Genomic DNA, 22,882 nt, shown 5'->3' with positions numbered 1-22,882 from the left:
TACACAATGTTTGGTTTCTCTAGAAGCATACAAATGATCCTTACAGTCTTCTGGGCTTGGTGCCATGTTTTACAAAAGGAAAATAATGGCTTTAGTGAGGGTTTTATTGTGACGTCTAGTAATTGTACAGAAACTCACAACATGAAATGATTCTCAGCGTTACAGCGTCTTGTTTCCATGACAACGTATACGCTGAATGACATTTGACATATTTGATATACTCACTTCCATAGGAAACCATCCTACAGACATCCGTGTATTGATTAAAGTTACCATGGCAACCTAATATGAGAATAGGTGTTGACGTTCCTCTGTTTTATTGCGCAAAATACTAATAACAATTCTAAATATATAAATATATAGCTTTTATTGCAATAACATAGATCTGGCTCAGAGATCCTAATAAGAAAGCCATTACAACAATAATATGATTTTTGTCATCTTATAGTGGAACTCCAGACCCCTCCATTGGAGTTCTATTTTACATTGTATTCAACATGTAGAAAATGGCTCTACGTGTAAAAAAAAAAAAATCGGACCTAGTTTCCGTGACCTGACATTGCTCCTCCAGATGTTACCAGTCTCATGCAGAAGTGGTAGCCTGGGACCGTCCCCAATGTCCCATGGGACGACATCCATTGCCGTGACTACCGCTATAATAGTGGTAATGGCTTTTTGATGATTCACCGATTTTTATAGAAAAAATAGAAATTTATAGAAATAAGATGTCTGGGAAGAATACCGCTACTAAATCCCTGACATTGGAGGATCAATACGTGTTTTTCAAGCAATATTTTTAGGATCATATAACAAACATATCATTGGTATGCAAAGAGAATACCTTATATTTCATAAAATAGAATTTATTATAATGTCCATATTTTTTCAAAATTCAAAATTTTTCCAAATTTATTACAACTATCTTGCTTCTATCCAAACTCCAAATAATTAGGGTATGTTCACACGACCTATTTCCAGACGTAATTCAGGCATTTTACGCCTCAAATTACGCATGAAAAGATGGCTCCATTACGTCTGCAAACATCTGTCCATTGCTTGCAATGGGTTTTACGATGTTTTGTTCAGACGAGGTGTAATTTTACGCGTCGCTGTCAAAAGACGGTGCGTAAAAATACGCCTACGTCAAAGAAGTGAATGTCACTTCTTTGGACGTTTTTGGAGCCGTTTTTCATTGACTTCATTGAAAAACAGCTCCAATTACGTCCGTAATGGACGCTGCAAAAAACGCGAGTACTTGCAAAAACGTCCGAAATTCAGGAGCTGTTTTCGCCTGAAAACAGCTCCGTAATTTCAGACATAATTTGTTAAGACGTGTGAACATACCCTAACTGTTCTTCTAGACATTTATATGGTGAATCATACAGAAGCAAATGTGTAAAATGGTAAATGGCGCCCCTGTTATGTAGTTGGTTGTACATTTTTCAGCTTTCGCAATATATGATTGATAAATATCCAATAAAAACATTTCATAGAGCGACCAAAGAGGCAGGTGTCAATATCTAGAATTTATTTCTGATGGTAAGACCAGGGCTACGCCTAGACTTTTTGTAGTGCTAATATTTGATAATAACTATTGAGCTACAGCTGTAGTCTAAATAAACACATTGAGTTGTATGCAATCTTGTGGACTGCAGCTGTCACTAAATAGTTAAAGTCAAACAGTAGCACTCAGTCTAGCCTAAATAGGTTCTACACAAAGATGGTCAAGATTAAATCTACATCTAAAAGATTTCCCACTAGTTAGTAATGTAAGAATTTGCGGTACATGAAATTAATATCAAACAGGATTATTTAAAGCTGAATAAATCCAGTGTCTTTCATTGCACAGTTCAGCGGAGTGATTAACATGAGAAATGTGGGAAAGCTGCAGTGAATGTTAATTATTACCTGGCCATTCACTAGGGCTCTATTGAATATAATCCTACACAATATGATGATTTTAAGCAAACTAAGCATTTACATAGAATTTCAAATGTTACAGCAGAGCAGATAACATACGCTGTATATTGTTTATATAGGAAAGATTCCAGATCCAAACTCCCTCCTAACACCCACTCCTTCAGCAACCAATCCCAGGGCACCGCCCTCCTAAGCTGTAAGTAACGGGCTGTAAGAGAACATCAACAGGGACATCACTCCCTTCTTACAGCCTCAGCCTAAAGAAGCCAACCGTGCGTTCTAACCAAGGCTCCGGGAAGGAGAAAAGCCGCCATGAGGGACACGTACGATGTGATAGTCATTGGTGGAGGCATTTCAGGTCTGTTGCATTATAGTTTTGCAGCTTAAGAATTGGAATTGATAATGATTAATTAGTGCACATATATGTGTGTGTGTGTGTATATATATATATATATATAAGAAATCCCACAGGCTATAGGAACTTTTTCAAGCATCAGCAATTATAGCAGGACGGAAACGTTGCAGCTGTTGACTGAATAAATCACATACTTTTTGGAACCATCGGAGTGCTGTGGGATTTCTTTCGTTTATGTTTTATAATCCATCGATCTGGATTACCTGCTTGCACCCATTACCGTGTTGGAATCTGTCGAAGAGTGCTGCTTATCTCTGTCTATATATATATATATATATCTCTATCTCCTGCAGAAAAATTTGCGACGTATTCAAAAACTTTAAAGAGGCTCTGTCACCAGATTTTGCAGCCCCTATCTGCTATTGCAGCAGATAGGCGCTGCAATGTAGATTACAGTAACGTTTTTATTTTTAAAAAACGAGCATTTTTGGCCAAGTTATGACCATTTTTGTAGTTATGCAAATGAGGCTTGCAAAAGTACAACTGGGCGTGTTTAAAAGTAAAAGTCCAAGTGGGCGTGTATTATGTGCGTACATCGGGGCGTTTTTAATACTTTTACTAGCTGGGCGTTCTGATGAGAAGTATCATCCACTTCTCTTCAGAACGCCCAGCTTCTGCCAGATCACGCTGTGACGTCACTCACAGGTCCTGCATCGTGTCAGACGAGCGAGGACACATCGGCACCAGAGGCTACAGTTGATTCTGCAGCAGCATCAGCGTTTGCAGGTAAGTAGCTACATCGACTTACCTGCTAACGCCGATGCTGCTGCAGAATCAACTGAAGCCTCTGGTGCCGATGTGTCCTCGCTCGTCTGACACGATGCAGGACCTGTGATTGACGTCACAGCGTGATCTGGCAGAAGCTGGGCGTTCTGAAGAGAAGTGGATGATACTTCTCGTCAGAGCGCCCAGCTAGTAAAAGTATTAAAAACGCCCCGATGTACGCACATAATACACGCCCACTTGGACTTTTACTTTTAAACACACCCACTTGGACTTTTGCAAGCCTCATTTGCATAACTACAAAAATGGTCATAACTTGGCCAAAAATGCTCGTTTTTTAAAAATAAAAACGTTACTGTAATCTACATTGCAGCGCCGATCTGCTGCAATAGCAGATAGGGGTTGCAAAATCTGGTGACAGAGCCTCTTTAACCTTTTACAATTGTCTTTGGCTAATAAGTGGAATCTATTGTTAAATTGTAACTTGGAGTAAAGATGGGTGTGACTGTTTAGGAAGGCAGCGGTGAAAATTCATGTCTGACTGTAGGTTTGCATTCACTTATGTAGCAGAGTGGAATAACTCTTAGGCCAGATTCACAGGAACGACTGCAAACTGGAATGTGAAAAGTGGACGTTTTTCACATCCGAGTTGAACCCATGTGGGTCCTGTTTTCGCAGATCCCTCATAGACTTGAGTCTATCGAGGAGGGATCCGTGAAAATGGAAGAAAATAGGACATGTTCTATTTATCAACTGACCCTTCACGCAAAATACATGCGTCCGTGTGACGGCTGTTGTTTTAACGGTCATCACACGGATGTATACTACGGTCGTCTGAATTCAGCCTTAGAGCTGCGTTGTTTTGGGAAATAGGATCTTTTTTGCTCATCTATCATTTAGATTGTAGTTTCTTATGGGCAGGGACTTCCTTTTTTGCTTATATTTAATTTTACTTGTTTGTTACTTCCTCAATTGCAAAGTGCTGCAGAATATGTGGACGCTATATAAATAAAGATTATTGTTATCATGGAACAGGAGACTAAACTCTTATCCATGTTTTAGCTTTCAGTGTCTTACAAAGTGAAAATACAGTTCATAAGAAATAAAAGTTCGACAGCCTGTGTTTCGACTCAAACTCACAATTTTATTCATCCCTATTTAGAGATTTACTTCTCTGGGTTAACATAGCATAGTTGGTACAGTATGTACAACTACAGATAACAAATGCAGCAAATAGGGCTCCCACAGAGGTACATAGGGAGTATATTGTTCCTCTGATTTTAAACACAATACAATTCTAAATTGATACAAAATTGGAGCAAGACAGACACTCCAAAAGTTTTAACCCAGGGGCATAGCTAGAGACTGTGCTGGGTATCAAAGGGAACCCCTCTAACTTGTACAATGTATTTAGCTACAGGGCTAAGGCAGTGAGCTATATATTTGTCCTGAGTGAAGGAAAGCCTAATTGAAATCCTAGTTTAACGTCAAACTAGCACAGGGGTCCGCAATCTTCAGCACTCCAGTTGTTGTGAAACTACAACGCCCAGCATGCCCTGGCATCTAAACATTTTATTATTCCAACCAAAGGCTGTCCGAGCATGCTGGGAATTTTGGTTTCACAACAGCTGGAGCAGCCAATGTTCTTATCCCTTGAACTAGCCCTTTGAGCAACATTTGGAAAGAAAAATAGGAAATTGCAAAACTGTGTTTATATCTTCCACATTCGTTCTTCTTTAGAAGGAAAACGATCTCTCTAGTGCTGCTTATAGGTAACCACTCTTATAAGAGCTTTGAAAATAACCAGGTATATCAGCCAAACTAGAGCCACCCACCTGTAACAGTTTCCACATACTTGCACCTGATTAGTACGAAGTAGACCCCCAGTTAGATAGATGTGATGCCTTGAGTGCAGATCTGGAAAGGTACGGTTTCTTCTTGCAAAGATCCAGCTGGTTTAGGCTATGTTCACACTGAGTTTTTTTTGCAGGAGGACTTTCTGCCTCAAAATTCTGTTTGGAAGTTTGAGGCAGATTTTCCTCTCCATGCACGCCGATTTTTCACCCGTGGCCATTGAGCGCCGCGGGCATAAAACACAGCGAAATACGCTTTCTCTGCCTCCCATTGAAGTCAATGGGAGGTCAGAGGCGTAAACACCCGAAGATAGAGCATGTCGCTTCCTTTTCCTGAGAGGTGGTTTTATCGCTCGCAGGAAAAAGACGCCCCCGGCTCCCATTGAAATCAATGCCGTTTTTGCAGATTTATATTTTTTGGGCGCGGTTTCCGCGTAAAAAAACGCGTAAAAAAAACTCCGTGTGAACATAGGGAGTCTTACAGGCAATGCTCCCTGGGAAATGTATGCAAATCACCTCTCCTCAAGAAAGAAGTGTTTCTGTACTACCACCTATAGGTAGCTATCCTATAAGTCAATGTCCAACCTACAACAGTTGGATCTCCGCAAGGAGAACAAGTACCTCCCCAGAGCTGCATCTAAGTTATCACACCCAACCAAACAGTACTCTACACCATACTCTGTAAGGATGTAAATCAGGCTAGGAATCGCTTCTTGGTCTTTTGGTTAAGATCAAGTATAGTACCTGCTCAAGCTGAGGTTAGTAATCATCCCTGCTGGTGGTACAGCGGCCATTGTAGGGGGATGACAGAACGCTGAGGTGAGGGCAGGGAACCACAACGGTCATCGCTCTGGTGTACGCATTTGGTTTAAAGGTACCATTTGTAGGTGACCAGGCGACCGCCGGATTGAGGTCAAGAGGTTGGGTAGTTTGGAAGCCCGAGTTGCTATGGGGCTGGTGACCCTGAGGTGCCCTAACTCACACATTTGCATGCACCTTTATTCTCCCGGCTTTTTGCCTGGGGGATGTCCAGGCTGTATCACAGCGCACATCCACTTATTTAATTTTTGTTTTTCACTGTGTGTTTGTCACAGGATTTCAGATGTGGTGCCCTTTTGGGACCCTTCCAAGGTCTAGGGGGAAAATGTGTGGCCATTTGGTTCTGTTTTCCCCTGCAACCCGGCCACCCTTCTTCGGAAAGGAGGTGCAAGTAGAAGCAGGCTCCAAGGTAGAAGCCTTGGAGTGTTGTTGGGTCTCCCTAAGCTCCGGCATGGGGGGGGGATCATCGATCCTCTTGGCCTAAGGCTTGGAGGGTCGGGGAAAGGTTATGCGGTGCCTCTCTCTTTTAAAGGGAATGTGTCGCGAATTCAAACTTTTTTTTTTTTTTTTTTTAAGTGTCATTACTTATTTCTATTATTTTTTACGTTTTTTTTTTTTCTTCCACATGGTGGAAAGTATTAAAAATTAAATAATAATTTTACATGTTTTCCTATGTTGGCACTTCCCAGAATTACAGCAAGGTGAATAAGGCAAAGCAACCTGATTCACAGCTGCCGTAAATGTGGGAGGGAACCCACCAACAAGCCAGGAAAAGGTGTCTTCAAATTGCTAAACAGTGTCCGGCAGCCATTTTGGGTGGGATTCTGCAGCTGGCAGAAGTTATAGGACACACCAAAAGGCTAAGGGTATGTTCACACGCTTACTAAACAAAGGGAAAACCGCTCCTGATTTTCAGCCATTTTTTAATTAAACTCGTGATGTGCACTTCATTTTGGCGGGTGTCTTTTTACGTGCCTTTTTTGAAAACGACCGCGTAAAAAAACACCCTGTCGGAACAGAATGCCGTATTTCCCATTGAAACCAATGGGCAGATGCTTGTAGGCGTTCTGCTTCCGATTTTTCAGCTGAAAACATTGCGTGTGAACATACCCTTAGAATGCTGAAAGTGAAGTGAATGACTTTTCCGTTGACAGGTTCACACGGCGTGTATTTGACACGTTTTTTTTTTGCACATTTTACGTGCCAAAAACGACATAAAAAAACCGCTTGATTTTGCGTGTTTGGGGGGATTTGTGTGTGGGGGGGGTGCTCGCCGCTGATTCTTCAAAACAGCTGATAAGCGGCTATGAAGTATCAGTGGCGCCTGTGCACACTCCGCTCTGCTACACACACACACACGAAAAGTGTTAAAGGGGTCGTCCAGGAAAACATGGCTCCGCACCTGTCCTCAGGTCGTGTGTGGTATTACAGCTCTGTCCTATTCACTTCAATGGAGGTGACCTGCAATACCAAACACAACCTGAGGACAGGTGCGGCGCTGTGTCTCCAATCCGGACACCCCTTCTGTCCTGAGATGACCCGATGGGGGAGGCGGGTGTCAGAGCCACCCACCGCTATCACTGCAGACAGAACCATACAACTACGGCATGAGGGCAGGGCTTGTCCTGAGTGCACTGTCTCTTGTTATGGACAGATTTATAGTCACACGAACCCCGTCTGCATCAGAACCGCTAACCTAGGTCCGATCACATGACAGAGGGGGATCACCAAAAATCCTGTGCACCCCCAGCCCGTCCATTCAGCCCTTTCCTGGTTATATCTGCTACTGGGAAAGCTGGGTGACCACCAGTACCCCTCCTACTGGAGTGTGTTTGGGGATGTGACTAATGAACCTCTCAGTCTCAGCACAACTAGAGAGATTTACCATTCAGGGGTCTGGGAAAGCTGGGTGACCCCCATTACCCCCTCCTACTGGAGTGTGTTTGTGGATGTGACTAATGAATCTCTCACACTCCAGTAGGAGGGGTAATGGTGGTCACCCAGCTTTCCCAGACCCCTGAACGGTAAATCTCTCTAGTTGTGCTGAGACTGTTTGGGGATGTGACTAATGAACCTCTGTCTCAGCATAACTAGAGAGATTTACCGTTCAGGGGTCTGGGAAAGCAGGGTACCACACTAACAGCGGGCATATTGTTTATCACCCAGCTTACCCAGGACAGTTACATCATGTGTGGATGGCAGACATCACATTACATAGGATAAGCTGCGTCCTTTATACAGTCTCCTGCACGACTACAGGGGGGCCAGTCGGGTCGGGGGGGGGCCCGTCGGGTCGGGAGGGGGGCCCGTCAGGAGTCACGAGAGCGAGGGTCTGTGAGAGGGACAGGCAGAGACACACCTTACCTGCAGTGCAGCTGGTCTTCATGATATAGCCTGCTATCTCCCTACAAACAGCTTCTCTGCTGTGTGACTCTGACCTGCGTCTGCGCAGTACAGAGCCAGAGAGCAGAAGCAATGGACGGGAGCCGTTCATTGACTCCTATGCATTGTAGCTGCCATATTCCATCTCTGTATGTGTCGTTAATCGACACATACAGAGAGGGAAAAAAAAATGCCAGCCCCCGTAGAGAAGTAAAAAGTAGAACACAAGAACGCAAATAAATAAAATTTATTGTAATATCATACTAAAAGCAATTTGATAAAAAAATAAATAAAAATTCATGACACCTTCCCTTTAAGAGAAGGGCTGCGATAGACCGCATCCTTGTGCACTTTTTGTGTGGCACCCCTGCACTTTTTTTTTGCACTTGGGTGATAGAAAGCACGTCTCAGGCTAAAAAAAAAAAAAAAGGCTAGGAATTGCTTCTTGGTCTTTTGTTAAGATCAAGTGTAGTACCTGCTCAAACTGAGGTTCGTAATCATCCCTGCTGGTGGAAGATGACCATCGTAGAGGGATGACAGAACACTGAGATAAGGGCATGGAACCACATTTGGTTTAAAGGTACCATTTGTAGGTGGCTTCTAGATTGAGGTCAGGTAGTTTGGAAGCCTGAGTTGCTATGTGCCCCAGGGCTGGTGATCCTGGGTTGCCCTAACTCACTGGGGGTGGGATCCCACTGAGTGAAGGCACATTTGCACGCACCTTTATTTCTCCAAGCTTTCTGGTTGGGGGATGTCCAGGCTGTATCACAGCACACATCCACTTATTTCATTTTGTTTTTCACTGTGTTTTGTCACAAGGATTTTTGGGATGCGGTGTCCTTTTGGGACCCTCCTGAGGTATAGGGGGAAAATGTGTGGTCATCTGGTTCAGTTTTCTCCTGCAACCTGGCCTCACTTCTTTGGAGGAGGGATGCAACCTTGATGCAGGCTCCTAGGTAGAAGCCTATGAGTGTGTTTGGGTCTCCCCAAGCTTCGGCGAGGGGGGATCATCGATCCTCGAGGCCTATGGTTTGGAGGGTTGGGGAATGGTTATGCGGGGCCTCTCTCTCCTAAGAAAAGGGCTGCGATAGACCGCATCCTCGTGCACTTTTTATGCACTTAGGTGAGAGAAAGCACGGCTTGTGCTTATAAAAAAAAAATAAAAGACTACGAATCTCTTAGTGTCTCAGTCTTTTTGACTAAGATCATGTGTAGTAGCTGCTCAAGTGGAGGTTAGTAATTGCCCCTGCTGGTGGAGGATCTGCATTTGGTTTAAAGGTACCATTTGTAGGTGATTAGGAAACTTCTGGATCAAGGTCATGAGGTCGGATAGCTTAGAAGCCTGAGTTCCTAAGAGCCCCAGGGCTGGTGGCCCTGGGGTGCCCTAACTTACTGGGGGGTGGGATCCCACTGAGTGAAGGCATGTTTGCACGCACCTTTATTCTTCTGACTGGGAGATGTCCAGGCTGTATCACAGCACACATCCACTTATTTAACTTTGTTTTTCACTGTGTGTGTCCCAGGATTTTTAGGATGTGGCGCCCTTTTGGGATCCTCCTAAGGTCTAGGGGGAAATGTGTGGCCTTCTGGTTCCATTTCCCCTGCAACCTGGCCTCAAGGGGAAGTGCGACCTTGAGGCAGGCTCCTAGGTAGAAGCCTTAGGCTGGGTTCACACGACCATGTTACGTCCGTAATGGACGGAGCGTATTTCGGCCGCAAGTCCCGGGCCGAACACAGTGCAGGGAGCCGGGCTCCTAGCATCATAGTTATGTACGACGCTAGGAGTCCCTGCCTCTCCGTGGAACTATTGTCCCGTACTGAAAACATGATTACAGTACGGGACAGTTGTCCTGCAGCGAGGCAGGGACTCCTAGCATCGTACATAACTATGATGCTAGGAGCCCGGCTGCCTGCACTGTGTTCGGTCCGGGACTTCCGTCCGAAATACGTTCCGTCCATTACGGATGTAACATGGTCGTGTGAACCCAGCCTTAGCGTGTGTTTGGGTCTCCCGAAGCTTCGGCGAGGGGGAATCCTCAATAGTTTGGGCCTATGGCCCTGAGGTTTGGTGAATGATTATGTGGGGTCTTGCTCCTTTAGGAGTAGGGCTGTGGTTGCTTCTCGGCCTTTTGGCTAAGATTAAGTGTAGTACCTGCTCAAGCTGAGGTTAGTAATCATCCCTGCTGGTGGAAGCTTGGACCATCGTAGGAGGATGACAGAATGCCGAGGTGAGGGCAGGGAACCAGAGCGGTGTACGTATTTGGTTTAAAGGTACCGTTTGTATGTGACCAGGCGACCGCCGGATCGAGGTCGGGTAGTTTGGAAGCCCAAGTTGCTATGTGCCCCAGGTCTGGTGATCTGGGGGTGGGATCCCACTGAATGAAGGCACATTTGCATGCACTCCCTTTCACACTATATGAGCACACACCTTTATTCTTCTGGCTGGGAGATGTCCAGGCTGTATCACAGCGCACATCCACTTTAATTTTGTTTTTTCACTGTGTGTTTGTCACAAGGATTTTGGGATGCGGTGCCCTTTTGGGACCCTCCTGAGGTCTAGGGGGAAAATGTGTGGCCATCTGGTACCGGTTTCCCCTGCAACCCGGCCTCCCTCCTTTGGAGGGGAGGTGCAACCTTGATGCAGGCTGTATTTGGGTCTCCCTAAGCTTCGGCGAGGGGGGATCATTGATCCTCTAGGCCTATGGTTTGGTGGGTCGGGGAATGGTTATGCGGGGCCTCTCTCTGTTAAGAGAAGGGCTGCGATAGACCGCATCCTTGTGCAATTTTTATGCAGTTGGGTGAGCGAGCACGGCTCGGGCTTGAAAAAGAAAAAAAGGGCTGTGGTAGACTGCGTCCTTGTGCACTTTTTATGCACTTCGGTGATAGAAAGTGTAACTCGGGCTTTTGATAAATAAGGCTAAGAACCACATGGTGGTACTCCCTGGTTTACAGGTACCATTTGTAGGTAACCAGGCAGCCACTGGATCAAAGCCATGGTTTGGGTAGTTTGAAAGCCTAAGTTGTTAAGTGCCCCAGGAGTGGTGACCCTGGGATGCCTGCACTTGCTGGGGGTGGAATTCCACTGAGTGATGACACATTTGCATGCACTTATCTTTCATGCTATTTGATTAAACTCTTTTATTTGGCTGGGCAATGAGGAAATTTTTATATCTGGCAAATGTCCAGGCTTAATCACAGCGCACATTCACTTTATTTATAGATATTTTTCACTTTGTGTTTGTCACAAGGATTTCTGGGATATGTTATGCTTTTGGGACCCTCCCAAGGTCTAGGGGAAAGTTGTGTGGCCATATAGTTCTATCTCCTTCTGAGGAAGGGAGCTGCAAACCTGATGCAGGCTCCGAGGTGGACACTGGGGTAGAATCCTTGGAGTGTTATTGGTTCTCCCTGAGCTTCAGCAAGGGGGGAGCATTTGTCCTCGATCATCTTAGGGCTTGGAGGGTTGGGGAACGGTTAAGCGGGTCCTCTCTACTTCAGGCCTTATTCAAACGAGCATGTCTGTTTTGCGTGTGTTGCAGTTCCGTGTGATACCCGTGTACGGTATTGTCTGTGTTTCTTTATGTCAGCAAAAAAAACGGAAGAAGGTGTTTTTTTTTCTTTCTTTAGCAACTGTTGCGTGAATAACGGACCCATTGACTTAAATGGGTGCGTGATGCGCAAAAAACGCACAAGAATAAGACATGCAGTGAGTGACACGCGCTGCGCGTGAAACACAATGCCTAAATGGCCCCATTGAATTGCATAAATCTGACGTCCATTGTTTTAACGCGCGTAACATGGACTTGAAATACGCTCGTCTGAATAAGGCCTAAGTGAAACAAATCTAATTACCACATTTTGGCTATTGATTTAACTTCTGATTTACTGGTATATGGCCAATTTTATGTTTGGGTGTAAATTCTCTTTAACCCCTTAAAAACCACCAATACACATTTTCACGGTGGTCACTAAGGGGCCTTAGGCTAGGCCGCAACCTTTTCACGGCAGCCTAGTCTAAGTTCTGTACTGCTGCCCCGAGAAGGCTGGAGTGGATGCTCGGCTGTCTGATGACAGCTGGGCTCCTGCTCCAATGAAAGCGATTGAAGTTTACATAGATCGCCGCCGTTTAACCCCTTAAATGCTGTGCTAAATAGCAAGCGCGGCATTTAAGTAGTTTACAGAGGCAGACCGCAAATGTGATTGCGCGCCTCCGATAGAATTCTATGGCAGCCGGGTGCCTAACAAAGGCCCCCATGCCTGCCCTGGCTATATGCCTATTGGGCCATGACAGAGTCATGGCCTAAGGCTGGATTCCCACATGTCGAATACGCTGCGTAAAAATCCTGCAACGTATCCGACCTGGAATCCGCAGTACATTTAGTCCGAAAAATCGCACCACATTGTGGTGCAGTTTTTCTGAGAGAATTTCTGCAGTGGAAATAAACTTTTATTCTTATCTCCTCCCTCTTATCTACGCATAGTCCGGACTCCTGGAATAATGTTGCAGGCCATGTGACGCTGCAGCGGTCACATGGGATGAAACGTCATCCCTCGAGGCCAGACTGCAGGAAGAAAGGGGTTGTTCTGGGTAAGTATATATATATATATTTATTTTTCCGTAGTTGCTATTTTTGTGGCGTAATTGCTTCGAATACGCCGCAAAAGATGCAACACTTGGCTTTCTGTTGCGGGTTTTATATCCCCATTGAATTCAACGGAAAATCAACAAAAATGCAGCATAAATTGACATGCTGCGGAATTAAATTCTGCACCGCAGGTTAATTTATCAACGTTTACGCTGCGTTGTTTTGTCCGCAGCAGGGATATGGTATTTTCTAAATCTCATCCACTTTGCTGCTACTGTAAATGATACGGAGTTTCCGCGCACAATTCCGTAGTGTTTACGCTTCGTGGGAATCCGGTATAATAGATTGCCTGACGGTTTTGCATTTACAGGCAATAATGCTATGGTATACTAAGTATACGAAAGCAATATATCTGCGATCAAAAGATCGCATAGTGAAGTCCCCTAGTGGGACTGAAAAAATAAGTAATAACTGTTAAATAAAAATTACAGTTAAAAACAAAACAAAACTTTTTCCAGTAGAAAGTGGTTTTATTTAGTAAAAGTGTAAAAAAGAAATAAAAGTACACATATATGGTATCGCGGTGACCGTAATGACTCAAACATGTAAGCAAGGTGAATGCTGTAAATAAACAAAATGCAAAAAACAATGGGGGAATTGCTATCTTTTTCATTGCCCCCAAAAAAGTAAAAATAAAGGTTAATCAAGAGCTATGACTTTTTTTTTATTTTTGCGTCGACATAGCTGTATAAGGTCTTGTTTTTTGCGGGAAAAACTGAAATTTAGCCACTCTTTTTCGCGTCCTAAATCTATGCCGTTTACCATGTGGTATAACTAACACAATAACTTTATTCAGCGGGTTGTTACGATTGCAAAGATACCAAATTTGTATAGTTTTTGTATGTTTTACTACTTACACAGTAAACACTTTTTTTTCAAAATTATTTGTTTTTGTGTCAATATTTGAAGAGCCATAACTTTTTTTATTGTTTCGGCGATGCAGTTGTACGAGGGCTTTTTTTTTGCGGGAAGACTTGTTGTTTTTATTGGTACCTTTTTTGGAGTAGGTGCGACTTTTTGATCACTTTTTATCAAATTTTTTTTAAAGTCAGGATTCACAGAAAACAGCAATTTTTCCATAGTTTTTTATTACATTTTTACGGCGTTCACCGTGCGGGCTAAATAATGTAATACATTTATAGTCAGGGTCGTTACGGACGCGGTGATACCAAATCTGCATAACTTTTTTACTTTATTTTCGTTTTTTAATAGTAAAGCGGTTTGTAAGGGGAAAAAGTGTTTTTTTTTATTTTTTTTTATTAACTTAACGTTGTTTTTTTTTTTTTTTACTAGTCCCACTAGGAGACTTTAATATGCGATCATCCGATCGCTATTATAATACACTGCAATACTTTTGTATTGCAGTGTATTACTGCCTATCCGTTTAACACGGACAGGCATCTGCTAGGACATGCCTCTGGCATATCCTAGCAGGCATTCACTACAGGCAAACCTGGGGGCCTTTATTAGGCCCCCGGCTGCCATCGGAGACACAGACACTGTGTGATCTTCTCACCGGGTGTCAGTGGGATGAGAGGGAGCTCTCTCCCTCTCTCCAAAACAACTCCGATGCGGTGCACGCTATTCAGCACAGCATCTGAGGGGTTAAACGGGTGAGATCGATACTTATATCGATCTCACACGTTCGAGCAGGGACGCCCCCAGCTCTCAGCTACATCTGGCAGCTGAGAGCAGGGAGATTTGACAGTTCCCTGCTCTGTTTACTTCTGATCCAGTGCCGTAAAAAGGCTTATGCATCAGAATAAAGCCCGTTAGTGGCCGACGTGAAAAGGCGTATTGACCGTCACTAACGGGTTAAGATACATATAAATAAATAATTACTAATATATTCCACAGTTATAAGTTCAGAAAATATAAAATGCTATTTATATGATATAGAATATAAAAGAAAATGTAATTGCTGTTGTTCAAATAATGCCTGGCACTTTAAATGGTGGGGCCTGAAACTGTATGCTAAAAATGTCACAAATGAAAAATGTTTAGTCAATGTTTTATATCATTGTGGTCTTGAAGTCTAAATTTCTTTACAATTAACTAATATTTACTACAGCAGTATCCCATACTCACTGTATGTGAAAGAGCAAATATCTATGTACGGTATTACACATATTATCTTAAAGAGGCTCTGTCACCAGATAAGTGCCCTATCTCCTACATAATCTGCTCGGCGCTGTAATGTAGGTAACAGCAGTGGTTTTTTATTTTGAAAACGATCATTTTTGAGCAAGTTATGAACAACTTTAGATTTATTCTAATTAGTTTCTTAATGCCCAACTGGGCGTTTTTTTACTTTTGACCAAATGGGCGTTGTAAAGAGAAGTATATGACACTGACCAATCAGCGTCGTACACTTTTCTCTCCATTCATGTCCATTTGTGATCACGCTGTCCTGTCACATATACCTACATTAATGTTACTGAAGTGTCTTGAGAGTGAATAGACACTGCGTCCAGGCAGGATGTGATGTCTATTCAGACTCCCGACACTTCTGTAAAGTTTATGTGGGACTTAATCACGCAACACAGTGTGATCTCGCGAGATCACGCTGGGCCATGAGTAAGTCCCACAGTAACTTTACCAAAGTGTCGGGTATCTGAATAGACATCGCCTCTTGCCTGGAGGCAATGTCTATTCACTCTCGAGTCACTTTAGTAACGTTAATGTGGGTATATGTGACAGAACAGCGTGATCACAAATGGACATGAATGGAGAGAAGTGTATGACGCTGATTGGTCAGCGTCATACACTTCTCTTTACAACGCCCAAATGGGCATTAAGAAAGTAGAAGAAACATAGGGAAATGGGGGGAGGAGGGATCCACCAGCTCGGCGTCCTGCCCTCAGAACTCGCCCGGAACTCCGCGACGGCAAACAACATGAAGAAAAAGGAAGAGGGATCCAGCGACGTACGGTGAGTAAAAGGAAATCCTGGTTTCCACTTTATTGAACAGTCAATTGACATGTAAGACACGGGAGGGAGAATGCAGTGTAGATGGTCTTACAAGGCAAAAAATAGAAGGCTTCTTTCACATTAGGAAAGTAATTAGCATAAGGCCGGATTCACACGAGCATGTGTGGGCAAAAGGCACTTAACAGCTCAGTGTGTCACGATCATATGGTGCGCGGCTGCATGCTTTTCGCACAGCCCCCATCATTATGACAATCCGTTTGTAAACCGAAAAGCACGTGGTTTTCTGGTTTCATTCATACTTTTCACTTTTCATCGTGGCCTGAGGAAGATGCCGGTTCGGTCCATCTTAAGCAGCGCCGTTGGTCCAATTTTCTTCATTCTTCAATACTCAACTATTCAAAATGGACGCCTACCATACAAGATGGAGTCCATGCAAAATGTTCTCTTTTAAACATATTCTAATCACTTTCACAGTTTGTAATTATTATTTTTTTCATTATTCTATTAGGCCTTTCAGCTGCTAAACTCCTTACAGAGGCAGGCCTTCACGTCATTGTGTTGGAGGCTCAGAACAGGGTTGGTGGACGAACACATACTATACGAGTGAGTAATACCTTTTTGTTTCATCTATGGTTTACTTTATTTGATTGATCTTAAAAATAAGTGGGTCAGATTTATCCATGCTTTCATAGAAATTCTATTGAAATGTAAAAGCATATTATTCGCTAATTTATGACAAATGCTCCTTGGTTTTTTATTTTAAAATTACATGTTAACGTCGTTGTATGGGTTCTTACAATTGAGGTGATACCTAATGTATGCGTTTTTATGTTTTACAACATTTATTTAAGAAAAAAAAAGCAGTTTTTACAGTGTTTCTTTCCACTGCGTAAACGTCGTACAAACTGCAACAAAACTGAACTTGCGTATCTTAGTGCGGAATCACATGCTGTGGATTTAAAAGCTGCACTTTCCACAGACTTCACTGATATACTGATATCTAGATTCAATGTCCACTATTTGTGTATATATATATATATATATATATATATATATATATATATATATATATATAGGAGATCCAAACATAGGAGCAGCACTGTGTCAATAGCCAGAAACGGTTGGTGCTAGCTTCAAAATATCAAGGAGTGACGAGCTCCTCATGCATATATCCAAGAAAAAGAGACTGGAAGCAGCACTCAGCAAAAAAAATTGAATTTATTCACCCAACACAGCAACGTTTCACTTCCTCCATGGAAGCATTTTCAAGCAATAAATGAAAACCACACATTGACATATATAGACAGAGCCGCAGCCCAATTAACAGGTGTAATGAATCGTAGTAGTTATACAATGTATCAAAAAATAAGATATATTATAAAAGTGTAGCAAAAAGTATAGTGCAGAAACATATGAGTCAATCACTGACATTTAGATGTAGATAATCACAGCTGTATTAAGTGACATGTATGTGCATATAATAGTGAAAACATATTAATTACAGATTAATCAACAATCACAGTATGATACACAGAAGCTGGCACTCACCAATCTAGGTAAACAAGGACCATCTGTCCACGAGAAGTCAGTGAAAAAAGAAAAAAGAGAAAGAATTTCGGCGCCATAATCGCCATATTGCGCATGCCCCAACTCACACCGTCTATTGGCTGCTGCCAACACGTGCAAAACAAAGCACTATGACCCTGTACATCGCAATCTGATTACAACATCATAGAGGGGCCGCAGTCCCGCGCAGGCGCAATGCGATAAAACGCTTTAGCCACGCCATAGTGAAAACTGGAAAACTTGCCAGTAATGCAATACCATTCTCGGGATGTATGCGCAGTAATGGCTGAAAAAGAACCCTGCACGGAGAGATATATATCACATCAGTATTCACAAAATATGTGGTAAGAATGTAGGTAGATAAAGATAGTAAATAACATCACAATGAAGTTTTATTAAAACCCAAAAGACAAGGTATCCCCCAAATGAATCAATCAGGGGAATACCGTCATATGAAGAATCTCGACATGCAAATATGTCAGATCCTCATCCCGAATACATTTTAGGTTACTTCGTGTTTCGAGTTATGAGAAAAAAAGAGCTTATTCCCCTATCAACTACCCCCCTATTAATTCTGGTACAAAATATATATCATCCGTGCAGGTCAGCGCTGTAGCATCTTCTACACAGTAGAGACCTTTCTTGAAACTCTTGAACATTCTCGTAGGCAGAATAAAGTACAAAACATATAAAAGTAGCCTTCCTAATACCAGTTGGTAAGTGTCCTTCAGTGTTAATCTCAACATCTCAAAGTCTTCAATCTACAAGACAAAAGTGAATCAAATTAGTAAACACATTAAAATCAATTTATAATATAATTACTCCTATTCCATACATCAAAAATATAACATTTTTCAGAGTAACAACTAAATAATGAATGGTACCATCAGGCAAGAGAATCCCAGGGTCCACAAAGGTACATCAAACAAATGCCTTAAAAGGAGAAGGACAGACATCCAAAAGGTTAACCACATCCAAAAGTTCTAACTGTACACATACAATCAGCGTTTGAATACATTCAAAGGATAATCCATGTTAAGACCATTGGGATGAAGGGAGTTAAGTTTATGAATCCATTGAACCTCCCGTTGTTTGAGGACCAGTTCCCTATTGCCCCCACGTTTAAGGGGGGGAACCCTATCAATAATGCAGAATCTAAGCTGTTGCAAGCTATGTCCCAACTCTACGAAGTGTCTAGGTACAGGAAGTTCAACTTTCTTCGTCCGAATACTAGATTTATGGTTATTCAGTCGCAACCTGCATTCAGTTGTAGTTTCACCCACATAAACCAGATTACACGGGCATTGTAAAATGTAAATGACAAAATCACTTCGACATGTGTAATGTGAAGTGATTCTGTACGCTCTACCAGTGGTGGGATGTATGAAAGAACTACCCTTTAACATGATAGCGCAACTGTCACACGACAGACAAGGGAAACACCCATGGCGTGTCACATCATGTAGTCCACCTCTCGCCCGACTGTTAACTGCACAGACATCTGTCTTCTTGAAAATGCTTCCATGGAGGAAGTGAAACGTTGCTGTGTTGGGTGAATAAATTCACATTTTTTTGCTGAGTGCTGCTTCCAGTCTCTTTTTCTTGGATATATATATATATATATATATATTCATTGAAAACTGAAGGACATCTGATAAAGAGGTTAAAACTCATTTTTAATTGAATCTAAAAAGCTATAATCCCAGCTGTGTTATTAATAAGAATTTGCCAACCTGTGAGCCGCTCTAGGGATATCTCTAGTAAAGAATTACTGCGTCTAGGGGCATTGCTAGCAGTCAGCCTGTATAATAACCATCACTGTCTCTTGTTCAGAGGCATAAGCCAATCCTAACTGCAGACCCTAAACCCCTCCCCTATCAACTAAGCGTTGGCAAATAGACCCTACGCGTTTCTTCTGTGCAGAGCGTCTTCAGGGGTCTTTTTTGCACATTGTTTAATATAATAACACGTGGTTAGATTGCTCTTCCATCGGACAGCATCTCTACATCCGGCATTGATAAAAGCCTTGCTCCACTGGTGGCTCCCAGCTCTTTTTATTTAGTGTGCTCCTCCCCCCCCCTTGTTAGGGCCATACCTCCTAGCCGGCCAATAGGAGCTATAGGGCAGTGATGATGTCAGTGGCCACATGAGAACTCCCATGTGGCCACTAGACACAGCTCCTACCTCCGCCTCCCGTACATGGTCTCAGCCAGTTGTGAGAGGCTTGAGGAAAACACACACCATTGGTTGCCAGGGAGACGCTGATGCTACTGTCAGCGCTTTACACAGGGCTGTTTAAGCTTTTCAATAATCTCTGCAAGTCACGCTGTACTGAACTTCGGGGCTTTTATCAGCGATTATATTTCATCAGATAAGCATCTCTGCATACTGACTGTTTGATTTATACCAGTGTTGATTTGTTATCACTTATTTGTACATTTTTCACATCTGACAAATAGGGTGAACAGTAGCTGGGCAATGTGTTGTGCTGTGCAGTGGTACAGATCATCCCCAGTATGTGCGGTTTCCCTTACAATGCCCAAATTGAAACTGTCCCATTGTATGCATATGTATGTCCTCCTGTGCAGGATATACATGTTGTCATTGGGAATAGTATCATACTATTCCAAGTCATATACCCATCAATAGTTACTGATTCCTAATGTTTTGGTTATATGTGGCTTATTTGTTTCAAATTTGAACTTAAAGCCACCACCTATAGGGGTGTACCAGTAGCAACTCATCTCAGATCATAGAGTTGTTAGCACACCACGTACCTATCTCAGCATAATTGGCAGATGCTTATTTATTAATTTCTGTTCTATGAAATATTGTATGTATTTTGGCTTCACAGTTTCTAGCTTCTATTGTGACTCCTTCCGAAGTATAAGGTTGTCCCAGTTTCCTCCACATGGTTTATTCGCAAACGCCAGGATTTTTAGGACAAAAAGATCTATGAGGTTGTCCAAAATAGCCAAACAAACCGGTTTGAAAATATTTCCTCCTCGGCGTGTGAAGTATCAGACACAGAGCAGACCAGAAAAACCAAAGAGGCGGTTTCAGAGGCAGATGTTTTTTTTTTTATCAGAACCCCAATCCCTCTTCCTATCACTTGAGGGAGAAACAGGATCCAGATAATGAATCTAGCATCAAGAGAGCTCAAAGGTGAAATTAACCTCCTTGCAAAAGGGCTCTCCTTTTGTACCTAGTCTACGTCTAAACACATTGAATTGGTCAAGTAAATACATTTATTTGCCAGAAAACTTAAATTGCGTAAATAATTTAAACATCATGACAAAAAACATTGTTTAGAGATGGGATTAGGGGAGTCCGATATACCGGGGCTGAGAGCCCCAGAGGAACTTGCTGCTGAGGCCTAAAGAGAAGAGGGAACAGGTCCCTTTACTAATTTACACCCAAAAAGCAAAAAAACTGCCCCCTGTAGGTGATTGCACACATATAGATCTGTTTGCGAAGCTTGTCACAGATAAAATAAAGATATTGAGCCAAAGAGGATAGACAGAATGTCAATCAGAATTAAACTAAGGCCTTGACTGATCTGCAAAATGATTCCTCCCTTGTCATAAAACCATCTGACAAGGGAGGGAACATAGTGGTTATGGATCATGAGACATATAGTTATGTGCTTTAAAATCTCCAAAACAAGTTCTGGAAAATTTAACACAACTATATATTGTAAAAGTATGGCTACAAACAGTCTTCTCCAAGGGGCAGAGCTTGACCCCGCGCTGTGAAGGTGGCTTATTCCAGAGCTTCTCTTGCAGCCTGACCGGACCCGAGCTAATAGCAGGCCGTGACACAGCAAAATGGTGAAGCCCGCAAAGGACAGGACAGGGAAAGCCACGCAGATCAGGGCAAATTCTTGAGGAGTAACTTGGATGCATCTCCAGCGCGATCTTCCAAGATGGCGCTAGACCCGGGGGGGGGGGGGGTGGCCACGCTACAGAGGGAGACTCCGACACTGGAAATACAGAGGACCGCTCCGATGCAGGGGGTGAGTCTGCTTATGCTCCTGTTTCTAGGTGTTTTATCAGGAGAGTGCTCTTCAAAGTACTAGGCCCCATAGCCAAAGACCTGGCGGACATAAAAGCTGAGATACACTATATTGGGGGCAGGGCTGATATGCTGGAGACTGCACATACAGAAGTTGTTAAATTTGGTGCAGTGATACAAGAGACCCTTCAAGTACTACACGACCACATTAATATGGCTTTATTTCAAGCTGAAGATCAAGAAAATAGAAGATGCCGTAAGAATGTTAGGATCCGCGGCCTACCAGAATCCATAGCGCGTGAGACCCTACCTAAATTAACAAGGGAAATTTTAATTTCTCTTTTGGGTGGAGACAAAACAGTGCTGATTCGGATTGAAGAATACATCGCGCCCTTAGGGCTAAACTACATTCAAATGACCCTCCCAAGGACATTATATGTGGCTTACTCTGCTATGTAGATGCTGCAGCGATCTTAAAAGCAGTCAGGGAATCAGATTAAGTCAAATATGGCGGTACCACTGCTCTTATTCCAGCATTTGGCGCCCTCAACCCTTGCTAAACTATGTATCCTAAAGCCGCTATTGGATGCATTGAGAGCTAACAACATTCCTTTCCGGAGTCTGTAGCCTTTTCGGCCTGGCGATTGATAAACAAATTGTAAACGGAAAACCAGAAGATCTTCACACTGCATGGGACTTAATTGGATTGCAACCGATGGACATTCCTTCCTGGCTCCCCTTGGCAGAAGCACCAATGATCCCCACTTTGCATGACTCGGAAACCTGGAACACAGTCTCCAAACATTGATCTCTCTTCACAGTAATGTAGAATGTATACTCCTCTTTTTTTTTTAGAGGTTATTTTTTAGATAAATGCATGATGAAAAATATTATTATAAGCAATGCCATAAAGTAGTTATGTGTATACCATTATTTAATTACTGATTTGTTTGGTAAACTAAGCTTCTTTTTTTTTTTTTTTTATATATTTTTCCCTCTTTCCTGAAAGAACAAAGAAGTTCAATATGTGGATGTTGGAGGTGCTTATGTGGGACCAACACAAAATCGGCTATTACGAATGGCAAAAGAACTTGGTGTGGAGACTTATAAAGTATATTTAAATGGTCATCTTCTCCAGCATACAAAGGTAAAACAAGCATTGGTATTAAGTAGCATTCTTTTGAAATGCACAAATGTTCATTCCTTATCTTACAATATATACAAAATGGCCAAAAGTATGTGGGCACCCCTCCTAATTATTGAGAGCAGGTGTTTCAGCCACACCCATTGCGAATGGGTGCAAAAATCAAGCACACAGCCAAGCAATAGAGAACATTTTTTAGTAGTATAGGTCATACTGAAGAGCGCAGTGACTTTAAACATGGCACTGCCATAGGATTCCACAAATCAGTTTGTGAAATTTCTGATCTGCTAGATCTGTCCCGGTCTACTATAAGTGCAATTATTGTAAAGTGGAAGCATCTAAAAGTAACAATAGTTTAGCCACAAAAAGGTAGACCACACAAACCCACCGCTTTGTGGAAATAGTTTGGCGAAGGCCCTTTCCTGTTCCAGCATGACTGACCCTGTGTACAAAGTGAGGTCCATGTAGA

The 22,882-nt window shown here is 42.6% G+C and overlaps 1 protein-coding gene across 1 annotated transcript in view; it reads left to right on the top strand.

Annotated features, from left to right (window-relative positions):
- Positions 1 to 2,076: 2,076 nt before the first annotated feature.
- The window catches only part of LOC142741377 (amine oxidase [flavin-containing] B-like), a 70,230-nt gene continuing 49,424 nt past the window's right edge, over positions 2,077 to 22,882 (top strand). Inside the window, exons 1-3 of the mRNA XM_075850759.1 lie at positions 2,077 to 2,278; positions 16,198 to 16,292; positions 22,279 to 22,416. Of these exons, the coding sequence (XP_075706874.1) occupies positions 2,233 to 2,278; positions 16,198 to 16,292; positions 22,279 to 22,416 (279 nt within the window). The 5' untranslated portion in view covers positions 2,077 to 2,232. The remainder of the gene's footprint in view (positions 2,279 to 16,197; positions 16,293 to 22,278; positions 22,417 to 22,882) is intronic.

This window comes from Rhinoderma darwinii, chromosome 2 (genome assembly GCF_050947455.1).
Source record: "Rhinoderma darwinii isolate aRhiDar2 chromosome 2, aRhiDar2.hap1, whole genome shotgun sequence".
Lineage (NCBI taxonomy): Eukaryota > Metazoa > Chordata > Amphibia > Anura > Rhinodermatidae > Rhinoderma > Rhinoderma darwinii.
The sequence above is the reverse complement of the archived record's forward strand: the minus strand, read 5'-3'. Positions and strand labels throughout refer to the sequence as shown.